The sequence below is a fragment of the Aedes albopictus genome, chromosome 1 (assembly GCF_035046485.1).
Source record: "Aedes albopictus strain Foshan chromosome 1, AalbF5, whole genome shotgun sequence".
Classification (NCBI taxonomy): Eukaryota; Metazoa; Arthropoda; class Insecta; order Diptera; family Culicidae; genus Aedes; species Aedes albopictus.
Window position 1 is genome coordinate 144,153,012 of NC_085136.1, and position 25,022 is coordinate 144,178,033.

Consider the following 25,022-nt stretch of genomic DNA (forward strand, 5'->3'; position numbering starts at 1 on the left):
ATGTATGCCTATGCTTCGATCTATTGTGCATGGTATCATGTTAGTTTAAGTAAGATATTGCAAAATGCTGAATCTCAAATTCATTAATCCTTTTTATGTGTATTGGTTTGTCTTGAATGTTCAATAAAATTTCTAATACTGTATGCCAAACATTTTTATAGCAATCGATATGCCTCCGACACAATGAGAACATAATTTGATACTGCGAAGTGATGCTGGGTTCTACATGGGAAGTTCAGTTTGTCGTGAACCGTTGGCAGAAGAGCATACAGTGGAAAGTGATGCTTCAGCGAGAACAGTGCGTACCAGTGGAGGCTTACTAAGCCAGCAGTGTGATAGTGAACAGCTGTGCCATTTGCTCTCACTTAGTGGAACAACCGGAAACGAATACAGGTCCTTATCAGTTGGCTTGGCTAGACAAGACTTGCAGTTTATTTGAATTTTCTTTTGCAAACGCTTCTGTATTACACTTTTCTTTTGTTGTTTCATAATGGTAAAACTTTTTTGGCGAACATGCCATATGTGTATCACGTGTTAATATAGCATTAAAATGCTTGTACTGTGCATAAACTGCTTCACAATCTCGATCAAGACATATGTATCTACCCAAATTCGAAGTATCTCAACTCAGTTGAAAGACTATTTATTTAACATAAAGATTTAAACATTTGTCAGAGAATATGCGTAATAAGTTAATTGAAAGATTTGAAAACGCAATGCTCCCAAAGTAGATTGACTATCTAGAAAGAATTTGTTAATTACTACTCCAGATGCTAGTTTATTGATGACTCAACGTCGTATGTGTCATAAATAGAAACAGAACGCTATTCATACCATCGAGAACGTAGTTTTGGTAAAAAAAATAGCTCAGCTGGAGACTGATTAAAGAGAAATCGTTCACATATGTATGTGATGATGAAGCTTATCTTGGCCAAGTATTAACGTTCGCGGGTACTTAGTTATTCTGAAGGCGAGTCAGTTTGGTCTGGTTTGTCCGCACGGTAATGAGATTTCTGCGGAGCGCTTGAGTTTTGTCAAATGTTGGCTGTCTCTCTGCCCTTGGCATAACGTCTCAATTGGGACAAAGCATGATTTTCAGCTTCAGCTCGAATGCGAGTAAACGATCGCTGTTCAAGCCACGACGCCAAGATCATCATATGATATTTAAATGCTCAGGTAAATGAGAAGGAGGAATACATACCGACGGCCAACGACGTATCGATTTCGCCTCCAAAAACATGGTCACACGGTACAACTAAGAGCAACTGAAGCAACCGGATGTCGTCTCAGCATACGCGCAGGATCTCGAGGCAGCGTTGCCAGACGAGAACAAGCTCGATGTGGCCCCTTTAGAAGACTGCTGCAGTACTGTAAAAGTAGCCTTCAACGACACAGCCGAAAGCACTATCAGGTACGTGGAAAGGTTTCGAGGAGTGAAGAGCGATTCTAGAGGAGAAGAGCGCAGCGCGGGCGGTAATGCTACAGCAAGGAACCCGACAGAACGTTGCAAACGGAAGCGAGAACAGCAGACACGCCTGTTCCGAACAAAAACGCCGCGTGTGAAGAAATAGAATTGCTGTGTCGTTCTTATGAAACACGTTTCACAAGCCACAATATGCAGGGGTAAAGGCCGGGCATCTTGACAGATGTACGTGAGATGATTGAAAGATGAAAGCTGCACTTAAATCAGCACCTGAATGGCGTGGAAATGATCCAACTCCAATGCTGAGGGAAGTTGTGGTTACTATTCATCAGCTGTTAACCAAGAAAGTAGCTGATAAAAATGGAAAAATCGTGAAAATTCCCTTCGTAATAAATGGACAGCGCCTTAATTGCTTCTGGCACGTTTGCTACAGTCATACTCATGTGGAGGCAATTCTTGCGACAAATGCAGGAACACCACAGCCATTTTTACACTACACTAGTTCAGTAACAAATTTTGAAAACGACGTATAATCAATGGTGTAGCATTGATTATACGTCGTTTTCAAAATTTGTTACTGAGTTTATGTCTTAATAACTTTTATTGACGTTTTCCTGGCACACTTACTCTCACACGTTTATTCCAGTACTATGTTTCTTTTTGACGATTATGAATATTTTTTCCCAACTGTCTGTTAACGTATGTTTGTTCGGAAACTGTATGAAAACAAGACCAAGAAAATTTGTTCCACGTCCATTTTTTTGTCTCGAAACCTGTCCCATGTTCAATTTATGCTTTAAAAGCTGTCCCACAAAGGATGAGGTGTGAGAAGTGAGTAATTAGGAGTGAGCAACGATCAATAAGGATTGGGGAGTCAGCAGTGTAGAATGTGGAGTGAGCAATTTGAGTAAGTTGTGAGGAGTGACCAATGGAGGATGCAGAGTACAGAGCAGTGAGGAAAATGCTGTAGTTAGTAAGGAGTGTGAAGCAGTGGAGAGTGATAAGTGAGCAGTGAGAATTAAGTAGAGAATAGCCAGAAACGAGGAGTGGAGAAGCTATGAATAAGCGGTGATGAAGTGAACTGTGATAAATGAGCAGTGAAGTGTTTCCTGTAGCAGTGAAACTGTTTCGAAAGGCCATATTTCGTGATCGAAATTATTTTGCGCATGAAAAATGTATTTTACAGGGATAGTGTCTTCGAAGAAGTTATTTGGTATATCTGTGCCCTTCTTTTGAAAACATCACTACTGTGATTAATCCACCTACAAGTTAGATAGAAATTTGATTTTTTTTAGTAAGTTGAAAACATTACAAAGTTGTACAAAGTGTCATTATTAGAAAACTTACCCAACACACTTTTGCTATATATGTTATTGTCGGGCCGCCACCAAACCGGACTTCGCACAATCAAGTCGCGACGCGAGCCAACTCGCGACGTTTTTTAATCATGTCAAATGTAGTGCGCATCCTTCCCGTTGCTGTCAGCAACACAGCGCACTAGATGCGAAACAGTTGCGACACTTGTGGACCAAGAAAATGGCAATTTTTATTGAATGTCGGTCTTGATTCCAACCGGATAGACAATAAACTTTTAGAAATACGGGTCATTATTTGTGGACTACCCTTTAAAATCAGTTTATTTGTACGAGGGACGAACCAGCCAAGGGCTGAAAGTCTCTTTAATAAAGACAAATCAATCAATCAGTTTATTTGTTGTACCTTTCTCCAGACATTTTTAAGAATTTTCAAATGTCCTACAAAATTACAAACTTCTTCAAAGACACTAAGCCTCTAAAGCCAACTTCACATGTTGAAAATTATTATGATCACGAAATTGGGCCTTCGGAAACAGTGTGCAGCGGGAGAAATGCCTACGTCAGTACAGCAGGGTGCAACAACGAGTCAACACCCACGTTGAGAGAAGTTAAGGATGCCATCCAGAAGCTAAAGAACAATAAGTCGGCTGGCAAGGATGATATCGGAACTTAAGTCATCAAGATGGGCCCAGAGTAGGCCACCTGCCTACACCGGGTAATAGGAAGAAAACGGCTTCTTCGAAAAGCTCACAAGATTGTTCAAAGCCTAAGGGTTTCAGGCGATCTGTCTAGTTTCTCAGGCCTGCTATTCGACATTGCCCTGGTACGTGTTATGCGACGGGCCGGTCTCAACAGGCGAGGCACGATTTTCATGAAATCGGGTCAATTCGTCTGTTTTGCGAATGACATGGATGTTATTGTTAGAATACTTGGGACGGTGGCAGAACTGTACACCCGTCTGAAACGTGAAGCAGCAAAGGTCGAACTAATCGTGAACGCGTCGAAAACGAAGTAAATGCTGGCAGGCGGAACCACGAACGACAGGGCTAGCATAGGTAGCAGTGTTACGATAGACGGGGACACCTTCGAGGTGGTGTAGGACTTCGTCTACCTCAGGTCCCTATTAACGGCAGACAACAACATTAGCCGTGAAATACGAAGGCGCGTCATCAGCAGTGGAAGTCGTGCCTACCATGGGCTCCACAAGAACCTGCGATCGAATAAGATTCACCCACGTACCAGATGCATCATGTACGAAACGCTGATAAGATCGGTGGTTCTCTACGAGCTCGAGATCTTGACTATGCACGAGGAGGGCATGCAAGTATTCCAAGTGTTCGAGCGTCGGGTGCTTTGGCAGTGTGCAGGTGAACGGCGTGTAACGGCGAAGAATGTACCACGAGCTCGATGTACTCTACGGCGAACCTAGCTTCCGGAAAATGGCATAAGCTGGAAGGATACGATGGGCTGGGCGTGGGCATGTTGCGAGAATGTAAGACAACAACCCTGTAAAACTGGTATTCGCAAGAGATTCGAATTATGTATACAAAAAGACCTGGAGGACAGCGTGCAAGGTGGGCGGACCAGGTGCAGAACGTTCTGGTAAATGTGGGACGCGACCGAAGATGGAGCACTTCAGTCACGAACCGAGTGTTGTGGCGAAGAATGTAGACATATGTATTTCGAAGCAGCTGCTAATCGAAATGTGTGGCGTAAAATTGTGGACTCTGTCTTATGTATGTAAAGATGCGGAACTAAATAAATAAAATGAACGAATGCACTGTCGTAGTCATATTCTTCGCTTTCTTGGTTTCCGTGCCTGCATACCGTTCAGGTACTCGTCAAAGTGCTGCTTCACCCTAGCTTATAATCACGTTCGCCCGTAAAGAAGCTTCTTATTCCTGCACATTTTGGCTCGTGGCACGAAGCCATTGTGGGATACGTTATACTTTTGGTAGAACTTCCTTGTAGCTTGAGAATGGCGCAGACCTTCCATTTTCTCTTACTTTGCTTCACAAAGGCGGTCTGCTGCTTCTGCTGTTTCGGTTTGCAAAGTTCCGCATTCTGTCGGAATTCATGTTGAAGCATTTCGTAGCAAGTCGTACGCCGTTGCCGTTCGTCAACTGGTGAACGCTGAACTCTCCAATCACTGGACTAAATTGCACCTCCTGGCCTACATAACCGTTTAAATCTCCTATGGTGATCTTTAGCCGTGACGATCGTTTTCACATTCCAGCGGCACGTAGAATGCGTATTTGTTATCACCAGTATTTCCACAGTGAGGGCTATTCTTCTTCTTCTTATTCTTCTTTATGGCTCTACGTCCCCACTGTGGCCTGTCTCGCTTCAACTTAGTGTTCTTTGAGCACTTTCCTACGCGCTTTCTTTGCCTGCCATTACATGAATTTGTAATTTGCCATTACATGCATTTGTAATTTGTAATTTGTTGGGAAAGTACAATGATACACTATGCCCAGGGAGTCAAGAAAATTTTCCCGACCGGAACGGGAATCGAACCCGCCGTCTCCGGATTGGCAGTCTATAGCCTTAACTACTAGGCTACCTGGAGAGGACTGTGCATGCACGTTTATTTTGCTGGTGTTGAATAATCCTCCTTTGAATCTCAACCTGCACTGCAAATTATTTAGTCGATCGGCCACCATTGCCATTGATCTCAGTTAGTATTACACTGTTGGGTAACTCTCGCTGAGACCGTCCCACTATTTACACCATGTCTTCAAAAATGTTTAAGGTGGCGATTTTCTGAAAGTCCTCCCCAAAAAAGTAAGGAAAATGCATTTGGTTAATCAAATTGGTGGACCCCCCGTTAGTTAGAGCCACAAGCATTTTGGTGAACCCCTCGATTTTGGTCAATTGTTGGCTCATTTAAACCGTTATAACTCGGAAGTTTCGCCAGAAACCACTTAAAAACTATAGGTTGTAGGAAAGAGAAAAGATAGAGGTACTCTTTGCAGTTATAAAAAGTTTGGTCGGCCATATTGATTTCGGCCGCCATCTTGAATTTATCTACAAAAACATTTTTTTCACCATGTTGGCAACCACCGATTTTCAAATTTCTTGCGTCAATCGAAAGCTGGGACATTTTTACACAACATATCGAAAATTTAGAGATGTATCTTTTTCCTATCAAAAGTTATCTGCACTTTTGTAAATCATGACACGTTTTCTCCATACATTTCCACCGGCACCGGCAATGACACGCAACAGCATCAAAGTTGGCGCCTGCTTGTATACACAAACGCACCTGCAGCAAAATTAGGGCAAATCGGAGGTTCGTTCTCATTTTTAACTGTTTCTCAACGATGCGGGCATTGCTTTTTAAACTTTTTTGGTGTTTTGAAAAGCTGAAACTTTCAACTTTTCATTAGTGGATTCAGATTTAGAATAAATGTTCGTAAACACTGTGAAATAACGCTGCATTTATGTAAACAATCGGCACCTGGCCCAGTGCGCAAAAGTGGCATGATTCACAAAAGTGCAGATAACTTTTGATAGGAAAAAGATACATCTCTAAATTTTTGATATGTTGTGTAAAAATGTCCCCGCTTTCGATTGACCCAAAAATTTTGAAAATCGGTGGTTGCCAACATGGTGAAAAAACAGTTTTGGTATAAAAATCCAAGATGGCGGCCAAAACCAATATGGCCGACCCAACTTTTTACAACTGTAAATAGTAGCCCTACCTTCTCTCTTTTCAACAACCTATAGTTTTTAGGTGGTTTCTTTCGAAACTTTCGAGTTATAACGGTTTAAATGAGCCAACAATTGACCAAAATGGAGGGGTTCACCAAAATGCTTGTGGCTCTAACTAACGGGGGGTCCACCAATTTGATTAACCAAATGCATTTTCCTTACTTTTTTGGGGAGGACTTTCAGAAAATCGCCACCTTAAACATTTTTGAAGACATGGTGTAAATAGTGGGACGGTCTCAGCGAGAGTTACCCTGTTGCTAACTTTCCGATGTTTTTGAAGGCAGTTCGAAATTCGGAATTTTTGAGTTTATAGCGAACAGATGATGTTGCAGAAGAAGGTCTCCCTCTTCCATGCAGCGACTAAAGTTTTCAGGGTAAGTTTCATGGTTTACAGTTGATCTTCAATAAGGTTGCTCGCAACCCTGCCAGTGCCAATAGGAGGTAGAGATAGGAGTAGCTGGGAAGAATCTAGTGACCTCAATGGAACCTGTATCACGCGTAAGACATCCTATACCGCCTCATTGATCAGGTCTAGACCTAAGTACAAACTTGTTAGAACAAAACTCCAAGAGACCCACCACAATGGTCGACTTTGACACTTACTCACAATTTTAAGCATAAACCAGCGCATCTGATCTGATTTGAACAACATAAAAAATACACTATTGTTAGAAGGTTACATAATGATATTTGTGCATTTGAGGTTCTGGTGCAATGTTGAACTGGGATTCATTTTTCTTTAACTCTGGTACGTAAGACCTCTTTCCTTAAGCACAAAGAGGAATTTCATAGTACAATTTCAAAATTTATATCATTTAGATCGAATAACGCATGCGGTGCCGGGAGTGTAGAAATTTTCCGCGTTTTGCCAGCCCATAGCTATCCATGTTTGGAGTGTTTATTTTGTTTTTTTTTTCGTGTTGTTTTTTTTGGTTTTCGGCTAATACATCTTGCCATCATTGATTAGAGAATTGTTCTAGAATCAAACATTGTGGTCTCATGCCCGTAATAGAGATAAAGGGACGTGTGTTCTAATGATGACTGAAAGCGTGCGCGAAGGTGTTTGGGCGAGGAGTGACCTGATTGCGGCGAGAGGAGAAAACCTGACGGCGGCGTAAAGACGTTACCATGGTGATGGCACTGAGGGCACTATGGCAGCTCTACCTTGGATGGTTTTCGGTGAGATTGTTCCGATCATTAATTAACAAATTAAACTAAATACGTGCCAGTTTCGAAGATTATCTTTGAATCAGGAAGTGTGTTTGCAGTATCATTATCCATTTGATAACGGTAATGCACACATGCGGGGCTTATTGTAAGTGAAAGTGACTTCTGAATGGACGTGTCTCTCCAGCCATTCTGAAATGGGTCTCTGAATCTGCAATAGAGCTATCACCTTCTAACTCCCGGACTAAAGCCTTTTGCAGTAGCATCAATATGGTATTGCAGAAATCTTTCTTCCATAATATCACTGCCGGACAGTGGGGGTTAGTTGGATCACACACACACACACACACACACACACACAATTTCAAAATTTATATCAACAAATCAAATAACTGTAAAACAACACTTCTATTTACTGCTAATAACACTATCACTTTCATAGGCAACAAAGCAACGTATAATAGCAACGATCTGCGCAAAGCAACGAGTGCGGCATGCGTATTTCCGCGATACGCCAGACACCATGCTGTCTGGTGTCATTCATCGTTCAACTCAACATCATCGTACTACAAACAGCGTACGGCGACGAGCCCCCATTATCGTCATCTTCGTCGCCGTCAACCATAGAGGACTATCAAGAATATGACGAATCGGTGCCGTCTGGTGCGGTTGAAACCCCGCGCCAAGAACCGACGTCAGACATCAGCATGCGAGATATGTTATCGTTTCGTAATGTTGCGGTAGACAGCAGCGGTTCGCAGGAGGGGCTCAGTATGAGCAGCGAAATTTTCAAGAACGAAAACTCCGTTATCAAAGCCAAGGTCGACCGACTGAGCGGGTCGTTTAAGAAGAGCGTGGAGAAAATAAAAATAAAACATAAACGAGTTGACATAGTGTTTCTGATCGACGCCAGTTCTAGCGTGGGCAAAGCGAACTTTCACAGCGAGATCAAGTTCGTGAAGAAGCTGCTGTCCGACTTCAACGTCAGCTACAACTATACGAGGGTTGCGGTTATTACGTTTAGCTCGCAGATGAAAATTGTGAGTAATCACTGAATTTCTGTTATTAGTTGTTCATAACCTAATAGTTTTTTTTTCAGTTACAATTAAAACATAATCTTCTAATCTGTTTATTTGTTTTGATAATTTTCAATCATATGTAAAACTTAGAAATATCAGAAAAATTCAAATGAAGTTCATTTTATGATATAAATATCTTATTAATACATAGTAAATAAGTTAACGGTTTAATTATCTGTTTTTTTTTTGCAGTTCCGCCACATTGATCAGATATCAACATCTGTTGAGGACAATGATAAATGTCTGTTATTGAACTACCAAATACCGAAAATAGAGTTCAGTGGAGGTGGTACTTACACCTATGGAGCCCTGAAAGAAGCAGAGGAAATATTTCAAAACGCACGTGCTGACAGTAAGAAGATAATATTCCTCATAACCGATGGTTTTTCCAACGGGCGTGATCCTATTCCGTTGGCGGAGACACTGAAGCGCAAGAATGTGATTATTTACTCGATTGGGATACAAAGCGGAAACTATGCAGAGCTATACAACATGTCTAGCTCACCCGGTGATAGTCACAGCTTTCTCCTGGATAGTTTCGATCACTTTGAAACATTGGCCAGAAAAGCTTTTCATAGCGATTACAAGACCGGGGAAAATATTGGCGTTAACTCGACACTTTGTGATGTGTTATGTTTGGATGATGAGAATTTTACCGGTGATAGTTGTTGCGATAAAGACGCCACGTGCAGCTGCAGTACTAACTCAGGTCACTATTCTTGCCTATGCCAGCCAGGATACTTTGGTTCTGGGCTACGAGGAAAATGCCAACCATGTACGAATGGAACCTACTGGGATGGAGCTGGAAAGTGTCGACAATGTCCCGATGTAAACCACATTACGCAAGTTATTCCTGCCATGAACGTGAGCGATTGCATCTGCAAGGGTGGTTATAAGCCTAGCGATACCGAGAGGTGTGAAGTAATTACTTGTCCTGAATTGTCCCCTCCGGAAAATGGATACTTTGTCAAGCAACCGAATGCATGCAGTCAAGTTCTGAATGCCGCATGCGGAACAAGATGCCAGTCTGGCTATCAATTAGTAGGAGACAGCATTCGACTGTGTCAGGAAAATGGTGTTTGGTCTGGCAATGATCCGAAGTGCGTTCGTAAGTATAATGAAGCTACATGATCTCTATTTAATTAATTTTACTTAAATAAAAAGGAAATCGCGTTAAGTACTGTTCCTTTGAATTCCACTAAGAATTTGCATCCTTTGACAGATACGTATTTCGACCTCAACTGTAAGGTCGTCTTCAGTGTCTTGTACTTGACTCGACTTGAAACAAGACACTGAAGACGACCTTACAGGTCGAAATACGTATCTGTCAAAGGATGCAAATTCTTAGTGGAATTCAAAGGAACAGTACTTAACACGATTTCCTTTTTATTTACAGATATTCCCCTAACAAGCCCAGGTTAATCATCATAATTTTACTTGCTTTTTACTTCTCGGGCTAGAACTCGATCTATTCAGCGTTGCATGAATAAACCTAATCAGCTTATCGTCGGAAAACCATGTTCGATCATTATCTGCCATCACGTGTTTTTATTTACATCCTGCCTCTGCAGTGATGTCCTGCTGGGTTCCAATCTATCGCTTGCTTGCTGATTTTGTTTCCGCCCCTGCGTAGAGTGTGGCCGACCCTTTTCCACTTTCGCTCCCGAATTTCTGTCACTATCGGCTTCAAATGACATCGACGATGGAGCATCACGTTGGAGATCGAATAGGCCACCATGCACGAATCATATACCGCATTAATATATTGATGAAGACCTGCGGCCGTTGAGTGTTCTCCACTGATACACACCAAGTTTCACTAGCGTACAAATCTGTGCTCACGTTCGAGTTGAAAATTCGGATTCTGGTGCGTCGATTAATCTGTTTGCATCTGTAGAGGACTTTGAGAACGATACACAGTAATAACATGCCTCGCCATTTATCGCATACAGTCAGGTCCCCATTTTTTGGTACCTTCACTATAACGCCTTGCATCCAGTCGACAGGAAATGTCGCGGTTTCCCATATGTTGCAAAATATTTGTGATGCAGCAGTTGTGCGGGAACTACGGGGTCAGCTTTGAACTTCTCAGCTGATATGCGATCGATTTCATACTACGGATAGCTATTTTTATCTCCTGCACTGATGGAGCTTCGGTGTTAACACGGGTAATGCGTCGACTCTTTACGAATCATGCTGAGGTGTTGATGACGTGGTCAACACTTGAAAAAGGTTTCCAAGGTGCTCGAACCAGCGTCTCAACAGGTCAGCCGGGCCGGGTCGGTCAATAACTGTCCAGACTTGTCCTTCACGGGCACCGTAGCAATCATCTCAGTCACTAAGACGACGCTGAACATCGTACGTAGAGAAATAGGATGTCGTCGGTGATTGCGGCTTTCGCGCATTTGTCGGCTAGCGAGTCTGCCCACGCTCTTATGTCCCGTCTATATGAGCGCTCCACTTCCTTTACGTGAAACCCATGTCACTTTGTGCACTGGTCGATGAGAAAAGAGCGATCTCTTAATCACCATGTCATTTTTGCTACAAAACTCCGCAAACAGCTCTCCGTTCTCGCTCATTTCTCAGAGATCACGGCGTCCCATGACGTGCTCATAGTTCGAGTTGTCGGAACCAACAATCGCTTTGAAATGACCCATGAGGATCTTGATATCACCTGTCGGAATTTTATCCACGACAGCATTCAGTTGCCTGTAAAGTTCTCTTTGTTTTGCATTTCGGCAGCATCGGTTGGCATGGCATATAGGGTCTTGCACCATTTGGGCAGGTATACCTATTTTGGGCACTTCCCTCTATAACTAAGTCAATTTCCAGCCGATTGATTTGAAATTTTGCACAGAGTTAGATACTATGCGTACTAGTGTGGGTCATCGGAACCATTTTCTCAGATCAAAGCTTTTTTTTTTTTTTGGTTCCGTTTCCGGTCCTTAGTATCTATGCAAAATTTGAGCACGATCGGTTGTGTCTACACTTTGCGCGAGAACAAAAAGAGATGAACCAGCCTAGGGCTGAAAATCTCTATAATAAAGAAATAATAATAAAATACACTTTGCGCATTGCAATTGAAATTTGTATGGGATTTTGTATGAGAAAACATACCTTTTTGCATTTTAGCCATAAGTTGAAAAATTTTGTCTGAAACTTTTTAACCAATACTGTAAAATGATAGCCTAGGATGTTCTGAAAAACTTTGTTGAAGACCGCAAAGCGATCCGACGCTTATGTAAATAGTTATAACCAACGAACCGCATGCATGTGTTTATGTTTTAACATGTAAAGGAATAACAATAGCAACAAAATCATGCTGTTTCGCCAAGCAATGCCAACGCTATATCTTTTTTCATAAGCATCAGATCGCTTCACGGTCTTCGAAAAAGTTTTTCAGGACAGCCTAGGCTATGTTTCACTTTATCGGTTACACGGTTTTAGAAAAATTCGAGCTTGTTATGAGAGAAATGCAAAAAAGTGTGTTTTCCCATGTAAAACTCCATACAAACTTCAAACGCGATGCGCAAAACGTAGACAAAACCGATCTTACCCAAATTTTGCACACTTATTTGAGTCCTGAAATGAGATCAAAAAAGCTTTGATCTGAGGGGATACCATTGAATTTTTCATTTTTCCATATAAACGATGACCCACTCTAATGCGTACCTAACTCTATACAACATATCAAATTAATTAGTTTGAAATTGACTTAGTTATAGCGGCAAGTGCCCAAAATAGGTACACCTGCCCAAATGGTACAAGACCCTAATATTGGATCATTCTAAGGTTTCGAACCAGTGTTCTGAATCTAGCTACAATTATTATCCTCTTATTAACCTTCCGTAACTCGCGCGGTTGACTACCTACGTCAGCACCACGCTAATGCTGAGTACAAAAAGCGAGATTTTTTCATCGTGTTGTACAAAATACAACAGCGCGATCGCTCGAGGGTTAATAGGTTCCCACTTCACGAGCGCAGCGTGAGCGTTAGCGCTGAGCAGGAAACCAAATCCGCGATGGCGAGAAGCGTGACCACCCCGTAGACCAGAGTATAGCAGAATTTGAATCAACGCCAACCCGTGTTCTCCAAAGTTCGGCCAACTCTAGAGGAACATTTGAAAAGGGCCTATCTGCTTTGCGTAAACAAACATGTTTTTGTCTCTGTAGGGCCCATCTGTATCCACCCACGCACATCAACACCCTTATCAGAAAGAGTGTTCTTCAAGCTATCTGTTAAGGGTGTTGATGTGCGTGGGTGTATGCAGATGGGCCCTACAGAGACAGAAACATGTTTGTTTACGAAAAGCAGATAGGCCCTTATCAAATGTTCCTCTAGAGTTGGCCGAACTTTGGAGAACACGGGTTGGCGTTGATTCAAATTCTGCTATACTCTGGTCTACGGGGTGGTCACGCTTCTCGCCATCGCGGATTTGGTTTCCTGCTCAGCGCTAACGCTCACGCTGCGCTCGTGAAGTGGGAACCTATTAACCCTCGAGCGATCGCGCTGTTGTATTTTGTACAACACGATGAAAAAATCTCGCTTTTTGTACTCAGCATTAGCGTGGTGCTGACGTAGGTAGTCAACCGCGCGAGTTACGGAAGGTTAATAAGAGGATAATAATTGTAGCTAGATTCAGAACACTGGTTCGAAACCTTAGAATGATCCAATATTAGGGTCTTGTACCATTTGGGCAGGTGTACCTATTTTGGGCACTTGCCGCTATAACTAAGTCAATTTCAAACTAATTAATTTGATATGTTGTATAGAGTTAGGTACGCATTAGAGTGGGTCATCGTTTATATGGAAAAATGAAAAATTCAATGGTATCCCCTCAGATCAAAGCTTTTTTGATCTCATTTCAGGACTCAAATAAGTGTGCAAAATTTGGGTAAGATCGGTTTTGTCTACGTTTTGCGCATCGCGTTTGAAGTTTGTATGGAGTTTTACATGGGAAAACACACTTTTTTGCATTTCTCTCATAACAAGCTCGAATTTTTCTAAAACCGTGTAACCGATAAAGTGAAACATAGCCTAGGCTGTCCTGAAAAACTTTTTCGAAGACCGTGAAGCGATCTGATGCTTATGAAAAAAGATATAGCGTTGGCATTGCTTGGCGAAACAGCATGATTTTGTTGCTATTGTTATTCCTTTACATGTTAAAACATAAACACATGCATGCGGTTCGTTGGTTATAACTATTTACATAAGCGTCGGATCGCTTTGCGGTCTTCAACAAAGTTTTTCAGAACATCCTAGGCTATCATTTTACAGTATTGGTTAAAAAGTTTCAGACAAAATTTTTCAACTTATGGCTAAAATGCAAAAAGGTATGTTTTCTCATACAAAATCCCATACAAATTTCAATTGCAATGCGCAAAGTGTATTTTATTATTATTTCTTTATTATAGAGATTTTCAGCCCTAGGCTGGTTCATCTCTTTTTGTTCTCGCGCAAAGTGTAGACACAACCGATCGTGCTCAAATTTTGCATAGATACTAAGGACCGGAAACGGAACCAAAAAAAAAAAAGCTTTGATCTGAGAAAATGGTTCCGATGACCCACACTAGTACGCATAGTATCTAACTCTGTGCAAAATTTCAAATCAATCGGCTGGAAATTGACTTAGTTATAGAGGGAAGTGCCCAAAATAGGTATACCTGCCCAAATGGTGCAAGACCCTATATGCCATGCCAACCGATGCTGCCGAAATGCAAAACAAAGAGAACTTTACAGGCAACTGAATGCTGTCGTGGATAAAATTCCGACAGGTGATATCAAGATCCTCATGGGTCATTTCAAAGCGATTGTTGGTTCCGACAACTCGAACTATGAGCACGTCATGGGACGCCGTGATCTCTGAGAAATGAGCGAGAACGGAGAGCTGTTTGCGGAGTTTTGTAGCAAAAATGACATGGTGATTAAGAGATCGCTCTTTTCTCATCGACCAGTGCACAAAGTGACATGGGTTTCACGTAAAGGAAGTGGAGCGCTCATATAGACGGGACATAAGAGCGTGGGCAGACTCGCTAGCCGACAAATGCGCGAAAGCCGCAATCACCGACGACATCCTATTTCTCTACGTACGATGTTCAGCGTCGTCTTAGTGACTGAGATGATTGCTACGGTGCCCGTGAAGGACAAGTCTGGACAGTTATTGACCGACCCGGCCCGGCTGACCTGTTGAGACGCTGGTTCGAGCACCTTGGAAACCTTTTTCAAGTGTTGACCACGTCATCAACACCTCAGCATGATTCGTAAAGAGTCGACGCATTACCCGTGTTAACACCGAAGCTCCATCAGTGCAGGAGATAAAAATAGCTATCCGTAGTATGAAATCGATCGCATATCAGCTGAGAAGTTCAAAGCTGACCCCGTAGTTCCCGCACAACTGCTGCATCACAAATATTTTGCAACATATGGGAAACCGCGACATTTCCTGTCGACTGGATGGAAGGCGTTATAGTGAAGATAGGCCCTTTTCAAATGTTCCTCTAGATACTGACTTCGCTCAGCCATGCCTCATTGGCTAATTGTGCCAGTTGACCCTGCTGGGCTAGGGTTAGTACATTCTAGGTTCCAATTCTTGTCCGTTGCTTCGCGCTAAAAGTTTTCCCTCCTTCGAGAAGGAGAGGACCATGGATGAGCGCTCTCTTCTCTCTCTCACAGAAATTGTGTCAGGTAAAAATTTACCATGGTACAAGCGTCCGTCTACGCTTGCTCGAGGAATCCCTGGCGATTCGGCTCGCACCTCTTATGCAACGGAGCTCGAAGCACTTTTCATCTTCTTCTACATCTAGTGCTATGAGCATCATGCTCGCTAGCACACATACCGCATCCTTTGGGATTGTGCGGTACGCACTGGCTAACCCTCCTCCACATCTACACACTAAGATGAAGATGTTCCAGATCAGTAATTGTTTCACTGAATTCAGTAATTTGTCCATCTTTTTACTGAGTTTTCAACAGCAGATTTACATATCTCGGTACACTCGGTAATCGTATTTACCGTTCACCAGTAACGATATTTACCGTGTTTCAGTAACTTTTGACAGTTTCTTAGCTGAGCTCGGTAACTCATGTACAGAATATCCGCAAAATAAACAACCGAGCGTACCGAGTTAAATCTGCTGTTGAGAACTCAGTAAAAAGATGGGAAAAATACCGAGCTGATCTTAGTGTGTACCTGTGAGTACTCTCGAGTCGCTCTCGAGTTTCGGTTGACCACTAGCTCACTCGACCAATCATCGGCACCATATCGTACCACCGCTGCGCTACTGTCGCAAGCAACTTACGCTTACTCGAGACTATTGCCAAGCTATTTTACATAATCTTCGACAATGTCATAATCGCCAGACTTTCCATTTCGAAGGCATAGTTCACGTGGCAACTGTAGTTCAGCTTGTTATCGATCTTGACCCACAGTTGCTTAAGTGAGCGTTTGCAGTTGATCGTGCGCCTGCCTGTGGTGACCACCCAGCGCAAACCTCGGCAAAAGAATGAACAAAAAAAAAAAAAATACTGGGTAATCTAAATTGAGTGTGCGGAAGAGGTTATCGAAGCACGTTCGTTTACAAGCCTCAATCTCCTTGTTCAGTTCCAGTTTATCCACCATTAGGCCTCACATAGCTTTTGTCTACCCGCATCGATACGAGTTCTTGGCACCATTCTTCAGAATGTGCGAAGTCCTGTCCCTGTAATTTCTGGGCACTATCAGTACACTGGTCGACAGTACCCATTCCTGTGTATGTGTATGTATCCTCTTGGCATTGTGGTGTCACACGCTTTGCTTAGGGCTCAGAACAGGTCGTCGGTGTTACCCTCCATGAGCAATCGCCTCACAAATGGCTGCTTGTCGAAGTGCTAGGTAAGCCATCCGCGATGGTTATCGATGATCCTCGGCCAAACTTGTCTTTCTCCGTGTGCCCATCGTCACCCCTCCAGTTTGAGTTAGGCTTTAGACTCAGACTTCAAAAGATCACATCAATGAACTCTGCCCCATCCCTTTCCTACTGTAGGCATTTTTGTCGCTTACGTTTGTGACATCCACTTTCAGCCTGGTCACCCTATTTGACCGCACAGGCGTTGAAGCCTCCACCGATGACCACGGGAGTCAATCCCACCAGTCAGCTGGATGTCGAATCTAGCGTGGACGTGAACTGGCCTATTGGCCAACTGATGGCTTAACAACTAGTAGTACTAGTAGTACACGCCGTTGATCTTCACGATTGCGAAGTTTTCGTTCGACGTGGAAACCATAACTTGAACTAGAATCCGACAAGTTGTAAAGTAGTAGTTTCGCCAGCCACCCAGTTTCCGTTGTCAGTGGAGATGCGGTACGGGTTCACCAGCAAGTCGACATCTTTACTTGACTCCACAACTGACTGCCACAGCAAACTGTTGTGTGGCACTGGTGCACACAACTCTTAACTGGTGATGTTTGTCATTCGACGACTCTTTCTCTTTCATCTTTCATTTTCGGTTTCTGTAACGGTTTTTGGGTTTCGAGAAGAGTAGGTTGTTGGCCTAAGTAAGATCCTCTATCCACCATGGTGGGGCTGCCACCTTAGCTTCCGGTGGAGGAGTATTCCATACTCAGCCGCTGAATGCCAGAACAGACGCTGTTTGAGCCGCGCCTCCTTGGTGAACAGACGCTCGGAACGTACCTTCTCAATCTAGCTGAATTTATAAGGACAACAGTGCCCAGGCTCTAGTACCAGCTAAGCACACAACTCTTAGCTGGCGGTCTTTGCCATCGCTTGACCCGTGGAAATATGAGGTAGGAACTTGTGAGGACCAGAGCTATCTTGGACACACTCCTTATCGACTCACCATTTTGCAGTTTAGACGACCCGGGGAAGCTTAACGTACGAACTTGGACTTTCCAGGTTATCACCCTTCGATCAAGTTTTGTTTTGCATACTATTTTTCTCTTCACTTTTAAGTTCTTAATTTGTAACAAATGACTGATTATATTAATATTCATTACCTTTACATATCTTCATTTTAGTAAAAACATGTCCACCGCTTAAGATACCTTATTACGGACTAGCTGTGTGTAAAAATCCGGACCTTAATTTGTACTTCGATTACTCGCCACGGAATAAATCATTTCTGTTAAACTACAGCGCATCATTGGAGCGTTCGACCGAGCCCATGCCAATCGATACTGACTGCTCTTTCAAGTGCGGTCATGGATTCTATCTAGCAGGATCCAACAGTCGGAATTGCTTACCTCTATCCAAATGGGACGGATTGCAAACTTCATGTAAACGTGAGATCACTAATTTGAATGATGCTCTAAATACCTAAGTGTACAGTAATTCATGCCTTTAATTCCAGAAATTCTTTGCTCCCCTTTGCCAAAAATTCCATTTGGGGAATATGATCCGACGGATTGCGCCGAACAGAAATCAGCTCATGGATCCAATTGTACATTGATTTGTAACTTTGGTTTCGAACTTAAAGGAGGTCCTTCCACTAAGTCTTGCGGCGGCAAACGAAATGGGGTTTGGACTCAGAAAACGAAGACCCCTCGCTGCGTAGATATAACTCCTCCGCATCTTATGTGCCCAAATAATTACACCCTGCCAATGCACGACGACTTCAATTACGCCCTTGTCAAGCGACTCAACAGGCCCTATGTATTCGACAATGGCGGAGACAATTTTACCTTCTGGACAAAACCTGCTATCAAGGATAGCGGCACTAAGCTGTACAATGGGACTCACCTTTTCACGTACGTAGCAGTTGATTCGTTTAAAAATAAAGCCAAATGTAATTTCACAGTCACTGTGATCGACACAACTGCTCCGGTAATTGAAAACTGCAATGACCCGGCTCCATTTTATATCTCATCGTCAGAAAATCATAATGAAACTATGATAACGTGGGATGAGCCCATCATATTCGATAATTCTGATAATAACGTTACAGTAACTCGCAGCATAGACTTTGGATACTTGGATGTAGGAGACTACCAAGTTATTTATCGAGCGGAAGATGCCTCGGGCAACAGTGCTGAATGCGTACTTAACATCACTATCAAGGAGTACAAATGTGAAAACCTACCTTCGCCTCCCAATGGTCAAACGGTGTGCGCGAAAAATGCCTCCCATACTTGGTGTGAGGTTTCATGCTTCTTTGACCATACATTTCACGATCGAGAGGACAGCACAGCTGTCCTGTTTTGTAACAATCGCGATCCAAAATGGCACAACGATACCATTCCGGAGTGTACAGCAGTTGAAAAACCAACCGCCGTTGAAGAAGTTATAACAATCAGTCTGGGTACGGAGGCAGATGACCTCTGTGACGATGGAGACGCTAAAGAAGAGCTAAAAGACGTATTCACGAGTAGTATGAGGGATCACTTGTGTGGATCGCAAGAAGACTGTACTATAACCACAGTAATTCCAGCGTGTGAAGATAATATACCGAAACCTGACGACAAATCTAGGTACCACATAGTGAAGAGAGAAACCAGCGGAGAGAACCGAGCTAAATCACGGAAACAAAACGTTAAACGGGATGATCGTGCGACGCTTAAAATCAACGTGTATACTAAGTTATCCAAACGACTTGGGCTGTGGAAGCAAGATGGCAAGAAATCGGACAACATCAAGGTAAGTAGTAACAGAGGATCTATCATATAGTGGTCAGAGTAGTTAAGAGGTACATCTGAAAACCCCTGTCATAGTACTTACCTTACTTACCTTACTTACCTGTCATAGTAGTACATCAATAATTAATTTAGCTTCTGTCACTTGAAAGCAACTATTTTTTCAAAAAAAACAAAAAAAAACCTTTTAAATATTTCGAATTTGTGACACCATTTCTCCAGAGATTGAAAACCGAGCTTCAGAATATCAACAGCAACGAAAAACTGAGAAAACGACTTGGCGAATTGAATATGGATCTCAGCATTCTGAAGTTGGACGAAAGCATACGTTGCCCTGACGGTAGTGTAGCCAAAAAGCTGGTGTGCGGTGAGTATTATGTTTCTACATTTACAATCTATCATAGTTTTCAACCATCCTCTGTTTTCAGTGCAATGTCCTCGAGGAACATATCACAACCTCACCACAAATACCTGCAATTCCTGCTCCATTGGAAGCTACAACGAGCTGACAGGACAAATGAGCTGTATTCAGTGCGCACCTTATCATTCTACTAGGAAACCGAACAGCAAGCATTCATCGGAGTGCAAACCTCAGTGCCCACCAGGTACTGTTGCAAAGCTGAAACTAATGAAGAAGGAGAAACTACAGAAGTATCACAAGAGTCTCATGCCATTCTGTCGGAAGTGTGACCCCGGAGAATATCAGGGGTTGTACAACAGGATTAGTTGCGACAAGTGTCCACCGGATCATACTTCTTTGAGAGGATCAACATCGATTAAGGATTGCTTTCCGAAGCATTCCAGGCCATGCTCATCGGAATTTCCGGTTTGTGGGCCGCATGGCCAATGTGTTCCGGAACCTTCGAACGAAGAACTTTATAGTTGTTTGTGTGAGGAAGGTTTCGTTGGATCGCACTGCGAAAAACAGCTAAGTGCTTGTTCATCAGCACCTTGTTACAACGCGGGCACATGCATCACGCTCAACGCAACCGCATTCAAATGTGTTTGCCCAAGTCCCTACAGTGGTCAGTTATGCGAACAATTTGTGGATCCCTGCCGACAGGATACATGCTTCAATGGAGGAACCTGCGTCGAAATCGGAGGCGTGTCCATCTGCGAATGTCCGCCGGGTTTCGATGGTAGCCGATGTGAAATCAAGAAGAATTTCTGCACTCCCAATCCATGCGAGTACGGTGGGGTTTGCTGGAGCGACGGAGAAGGCTTCAACTGTTCATGTTCACCTGGTAAAATGGGAAAACGTTGTCATTTAACGCCTTGCGATTACATGCCGTGTCCAAGTAATGCCATTTGCGTTAATGTAGAACACGTTAGAGCTGATAAAGATAGTTACCGATGTGTTTGTCCAAAGGGTCTTAAAGGTAATCTTTGCAACGAAATTGACAACCCGTGCGATCGGAACCCATGCAGGAACAATGGTCACTGTAAACCTGTTAAACTTCGGAACCCAAATGCAAATGCGCAGAACACAAATTTGGAAGATGATGATGTGTACATGGATGTAACATGCGAGTGTCCTCCTTACTTCTATGGAAAACGATGTGAAACTCTTACTACTCCGGACTTTGTTATGTCATTTGAGAAATCCGGTATAAACGATTACGCCAAAATAGCGGGCCCTAGACGTAATCTTACCGAAATTTCACTATGTGTTTGGATACAAACAAGTGATGATTTTAACTATGGTTCAGTGATATCCTATGCCACCTCGAGCATGGATAATGCTTTCACCTTCACCGACTACAGCGGATTTGTGCTCTATGTATCCGGAGAACACGTGATAACCAATGTACACATAAACGACGGTAAATGGCATTTCATATGTCTTACATGGGTCAGCAGTACAGGCTTATATGAAATATTCCTCGATGGAGAACTTCACACCACAGGATATGGATTGAGCAGTGGCCGATCGATAGAAGCAAACGGATTGTTCATAATTGGACAAGAACAAGACTCACTCGGTGGAGATTTCAGCGAGACAGAGTCCTTCGTCGGTAAACTTGCATATCTGGACTTGTGGGGTAGAGCCCTGAGTGGATATGAAGTGCGAGACCATTACCACAGCTGTGAGCCCTACCAGGGGGACTTGGTAAAGTGGACCGATTTGAAGTCTAAAACAGTTGGAACAGTTAAACTTCAACGATCGGATTTTTGTCAGGAATGTGAGAGGAACCTTACACTACAAAATGGCGTTGTAGGTTATTTCGACAATCGAGCATATTTGCGATGTGAAGAAGGATACAAACTTCATGGACCATCGGAAATTGTGTGCTTACGGACGTCCAGTTGGAGCGATACGAGCAGTTTTTGCAAGTGTAAGTATAGTGTACCAAACCGCAGATAGATGGTCGTATAGATGGTAGATGGGATCGATATGGTAATTCTTAACAAGGATGTTTTCACTCACCTGGCAATCGTCTGACTCATTTCACTATAACTCAGTTCAAAAGGTTATTATTACAATGTGAAGTGAAGTTCGGCAAATTAAACTGGTAGAGCGCTAGTATTACCTATAATACAAAATGATGGAAAAATTCGTAAACATGGAAGTTAGTATATGACGTCCTTGCCTTTGTGATAATTGTAGGTAAAACACTAACCTACTAGTTTACCGAATACCACATTGTTGTAATATGCTTCTCAAATGAGTTATACTGAAATGAGTCAAACGATTGACATATGTAGTATGTGGTACAAATTTACCAAATGGAGGAGAATGTGCCTCTGGAGCCGACCTACTGATACATATGTAGTAAAGCCACCATCCTAGCCTTAGTCTCGAATTTAACATACCGCTGTATGAAGGGCCAAAAAGTGGGTGTCAGACCCGTAAGCAGAGACCATTACGTGAAACCCGTCGGTTTAAAAAGAAAATATGATTCCTGTTAGCAGTTATGTACACAGAACATTACTTCAACCTTATTTTACGTCCACCCTTTCTTGGTCGAATACAATTTCTACCGTAAAATCGATGGCAAACCTAAACAGTTCTATATATTTTAACACTTTGCTTGGTCAAGTAGATTTGTCAAAAATATAAAATTGTCTAGTTTAGTCATTACTTATACGGTAGATATTATTTATGGACGTAAAATAAGGTTGAAGTGTATCATTCAACACCGACTTCCAACATTCTCATTTTCGATAGAAAACGATAGAAATAACAATAATTTCTTTCTTCTTACCAAATTCATACTCTAGTGATTCGGTGTGGCTCCCTGAGTTCGATACTGAACGGAAGAGTGATTATGTCCAAATCAAGCTACCGAGGAATTGCTCGTTTTGTCTGCGATTCGGGATTCTATCTGTCCGGGGCAGATATGGCCCGTTGTACAATCCATGGAAATTGGTCCGAACCATTACCCGAGTGCATAAGTATGGTGAAATGTCCGGCGCTAACTGCATCTAACGGTTCATACATAATCTATGCAACTGAAAGTGGAGTACTGAATCAGCTATACGAAAATTATGCTGTGGGAACCCTGGCTGAGGTACAGTGTAGCGAAGGATATTTATTGAATGGAGAAAACTTGTTAACGTGTTTGGATACTGGTAATTGGGACATGATAGTTCCAGAATGCATAGCAGATAGTATGGAAACCACAACAGAGGCGAGTCAATCATCCACGGATGCTGTTTCTAAAGTGCCAAACATTATAAAATTCAATAGAAAACCAGACATTCGTTTTTGGAAGCAGTTGAGAGACTATTTGTTCTATGGATGCATGCCACTAGAATCTAGAAAAACTTCCATATTCTGCCAGAAATCAGAAGTTTCACAATCAGGCCTTACTGATCTATCAGCATTTAACCTACCTATATCGAACGATTACCAAAATATGGATGTTAAACTTCTTGAAAGACTCTCAAAGACAACCAAACCTGACGCAAATTTGAAAGTAGAGAATCTAATGAACTACATTTTGTATGGTACTGAAGATTCAGCGATGGATTATGTGAGGCTCACACAGGAAACAGAAAATGCGTATCGCTTCGTGATTTGTCTGTTCATAGACATCATTATGATGGACAGAGAGGTAAACTTTGACGACGAAATATTCTTAGACATCAACTCAAGGGAAAACACAAATGATAAAATCAAAAGTTTACTGAAAAATGTCGTTCAACCTATTTATGAAACTCATCAGCGAGAACAGGACGAACTACGGCAACAGGAGATGGAAAACCAAAATAAAGCACTGAAGAAGATTATTGCTCTTGCCGAAGCAGAACGCATCCTAGCTCAGCGTTGCAGATTAAGCGCGGTACCGGAACCTCCGATCGATAGTAGAATAGTGGCTATCGAGACCATTTCGCTAGAACCTCGGACGATTGACCTTCGTATAGAGAAACTTAGAAGACGCTCCGACACTCTAGAGATAGGATCCAAGATTAAATACGGCTGCAACTCTGGTTTCACAATGAAAGGAGACGGCTTTGTGGAATGTACAAAGGAAAGCCATTGGAGTCAGTTTAGCAGTTTCTGTGAGGGAGTCATCTGCGAACAGCCGCCAGTACTTCCGGGTATGGTAATTGCCGCTAGCTCAGTGGACTCGCAGTATTACTATGATGACGAAATCGAATATCGCTGCCAGGAAGGATACGCCATGCAGGGTCATCCCATTATCAAATGCTCAATCGACGGGAAGTGGTCACCTATTGTGGCGAGATGTACAAGTAAGCATATTGTCGTAAAATTCGATATTCAAGAATATAAACTATTTCGTTGATTTACTTTCAGAAATATCATGTGGAAGGCCAAAAACGACCAGCACTGCGAAGATTATTTCGGGGAGTTCATACCAATTTGGAGAGCGTTTGAAGATTCTTTGTGAGGACAAGCGAACTGTAGAAACGATTTGCCAAGCAAATGGAAAATGGTCACCTATAGGCGATTGTTAGTGGATAACGATACGATATGTAGTTGTAAAATGTTGATATTTATACGTACTACTTCTAGAGTTTAAAATTCAATGTTTGATTACTTAGATCTTTGAAGCACTTTTCAATACTCTCGAATTATTTCAAGCTTAATAAATTTTGCAGAAACAAACTTTAAAAGTAAATTAAGCATGATAGATGTTTTAAATAAAATTTATGAATATTGTTTGACAATAATAATCTCATATCAAATTAAATGTGCGAACTGTTTTCAATAAGCCATCGGAATCACGACATCCTTGTTACTAGTAACAATAGATGAAATGTATGCTGAACTATGGTATATCTCCCAAATGTAGGAGATTGTGCCTCTAAAGCCGATCATTTGATGCCGAAACTAGATGCTTGGTTGTCTGTTATCTATGATATTAATCAATTAATTGTATGTTAAAAAAGTAGGAGTTGTTGCATATGGGTTGCACAATGGGAAAACATAGGTATAAAACGCGAATAAATTCAATGAATTTTTGACATTTGCAAAAATCTCTACAGTTTCAGATAAGGAGGGTGTCATTCGCCGCACGATACTGGAAATCAGTGCATCGGTCACGTTTTACCCCACTCTTTTTTTCACCATTTTATAAAAATGCTGAAGTGCAAAATAAACAATTTATTTAATTCGTGTTTGTGTAAAAACTTCCATAGTATCGAATGGATCTGGTTTGGCTCACCACACGGCCCTAAAAATTGGAATATCTTCAAGTAACCCTGATATGCCCTATTTCTATGAAATTTC

At 42.2% G+C, this 25,022-nt stretch overlaps 1 protein-coding gene across 1 annotated transcript; it reads left to right on the plus strand.

Annotated features, from left to right (window-relative positions):
* Window positions 1-244: 244 nt before the first annotated feature.
* Window positions 245-24,398, plus strand: LOC115253884 (sushi, von Willebrand factor type A, EGF and pentraxin domain-containing protein 1-like). The gene is made up of 9 exons (XM_062845534.1): window positions 245-393; window positions 8,063-8,660; window positions 8,892-9,807; window positions 17,714-17,977; window positions 18,046-19,328; window positions 19,547-19,691; window positions 19,753-21,660; window positions 22,547-24,022; window positions 24,087-24,398. Exons 2-9 carry the CDS (start codon window positions 8,115-8,117, stop codon window positions 24,245-24,247), a joined length of 6,699 nt encoding a protein of 2,232 aa, XP_062701518.1. The 5' UTR covers window positions 245-393; window positions 8,063-8,114; the 3' UTR covers window positions 24,248-24,398.
* The last annotated feature ends 624 nt before the right edge of the window (window positions 24,399-25,022 follow it).

Excerpts from the sequence above, each read along its gene's own strand:
- LOC115253884 (XM_062845534.1), top strand. The coding sequence starts at position 8,115 with ATGCGTATTTCCGCGATACGCCAGACACCATGCTGTCTGGTGTCATTC. Across the intron at positions 9,808-17,713 it reads CAATGATCCGAAGTGCGTTC|TAAAAACATGTCCACCGCTT; the intron begins GTAAGTATAATG and ends TCTTCATTTTAG. Across the intron at positions 19,329-19,546 it reads AGAAATCGGACAACATCAAG|AGATTGAAAACCGAGCTTCA; the intron begins GTAAGTAGTAAC and ends CCATTTCTCCAG.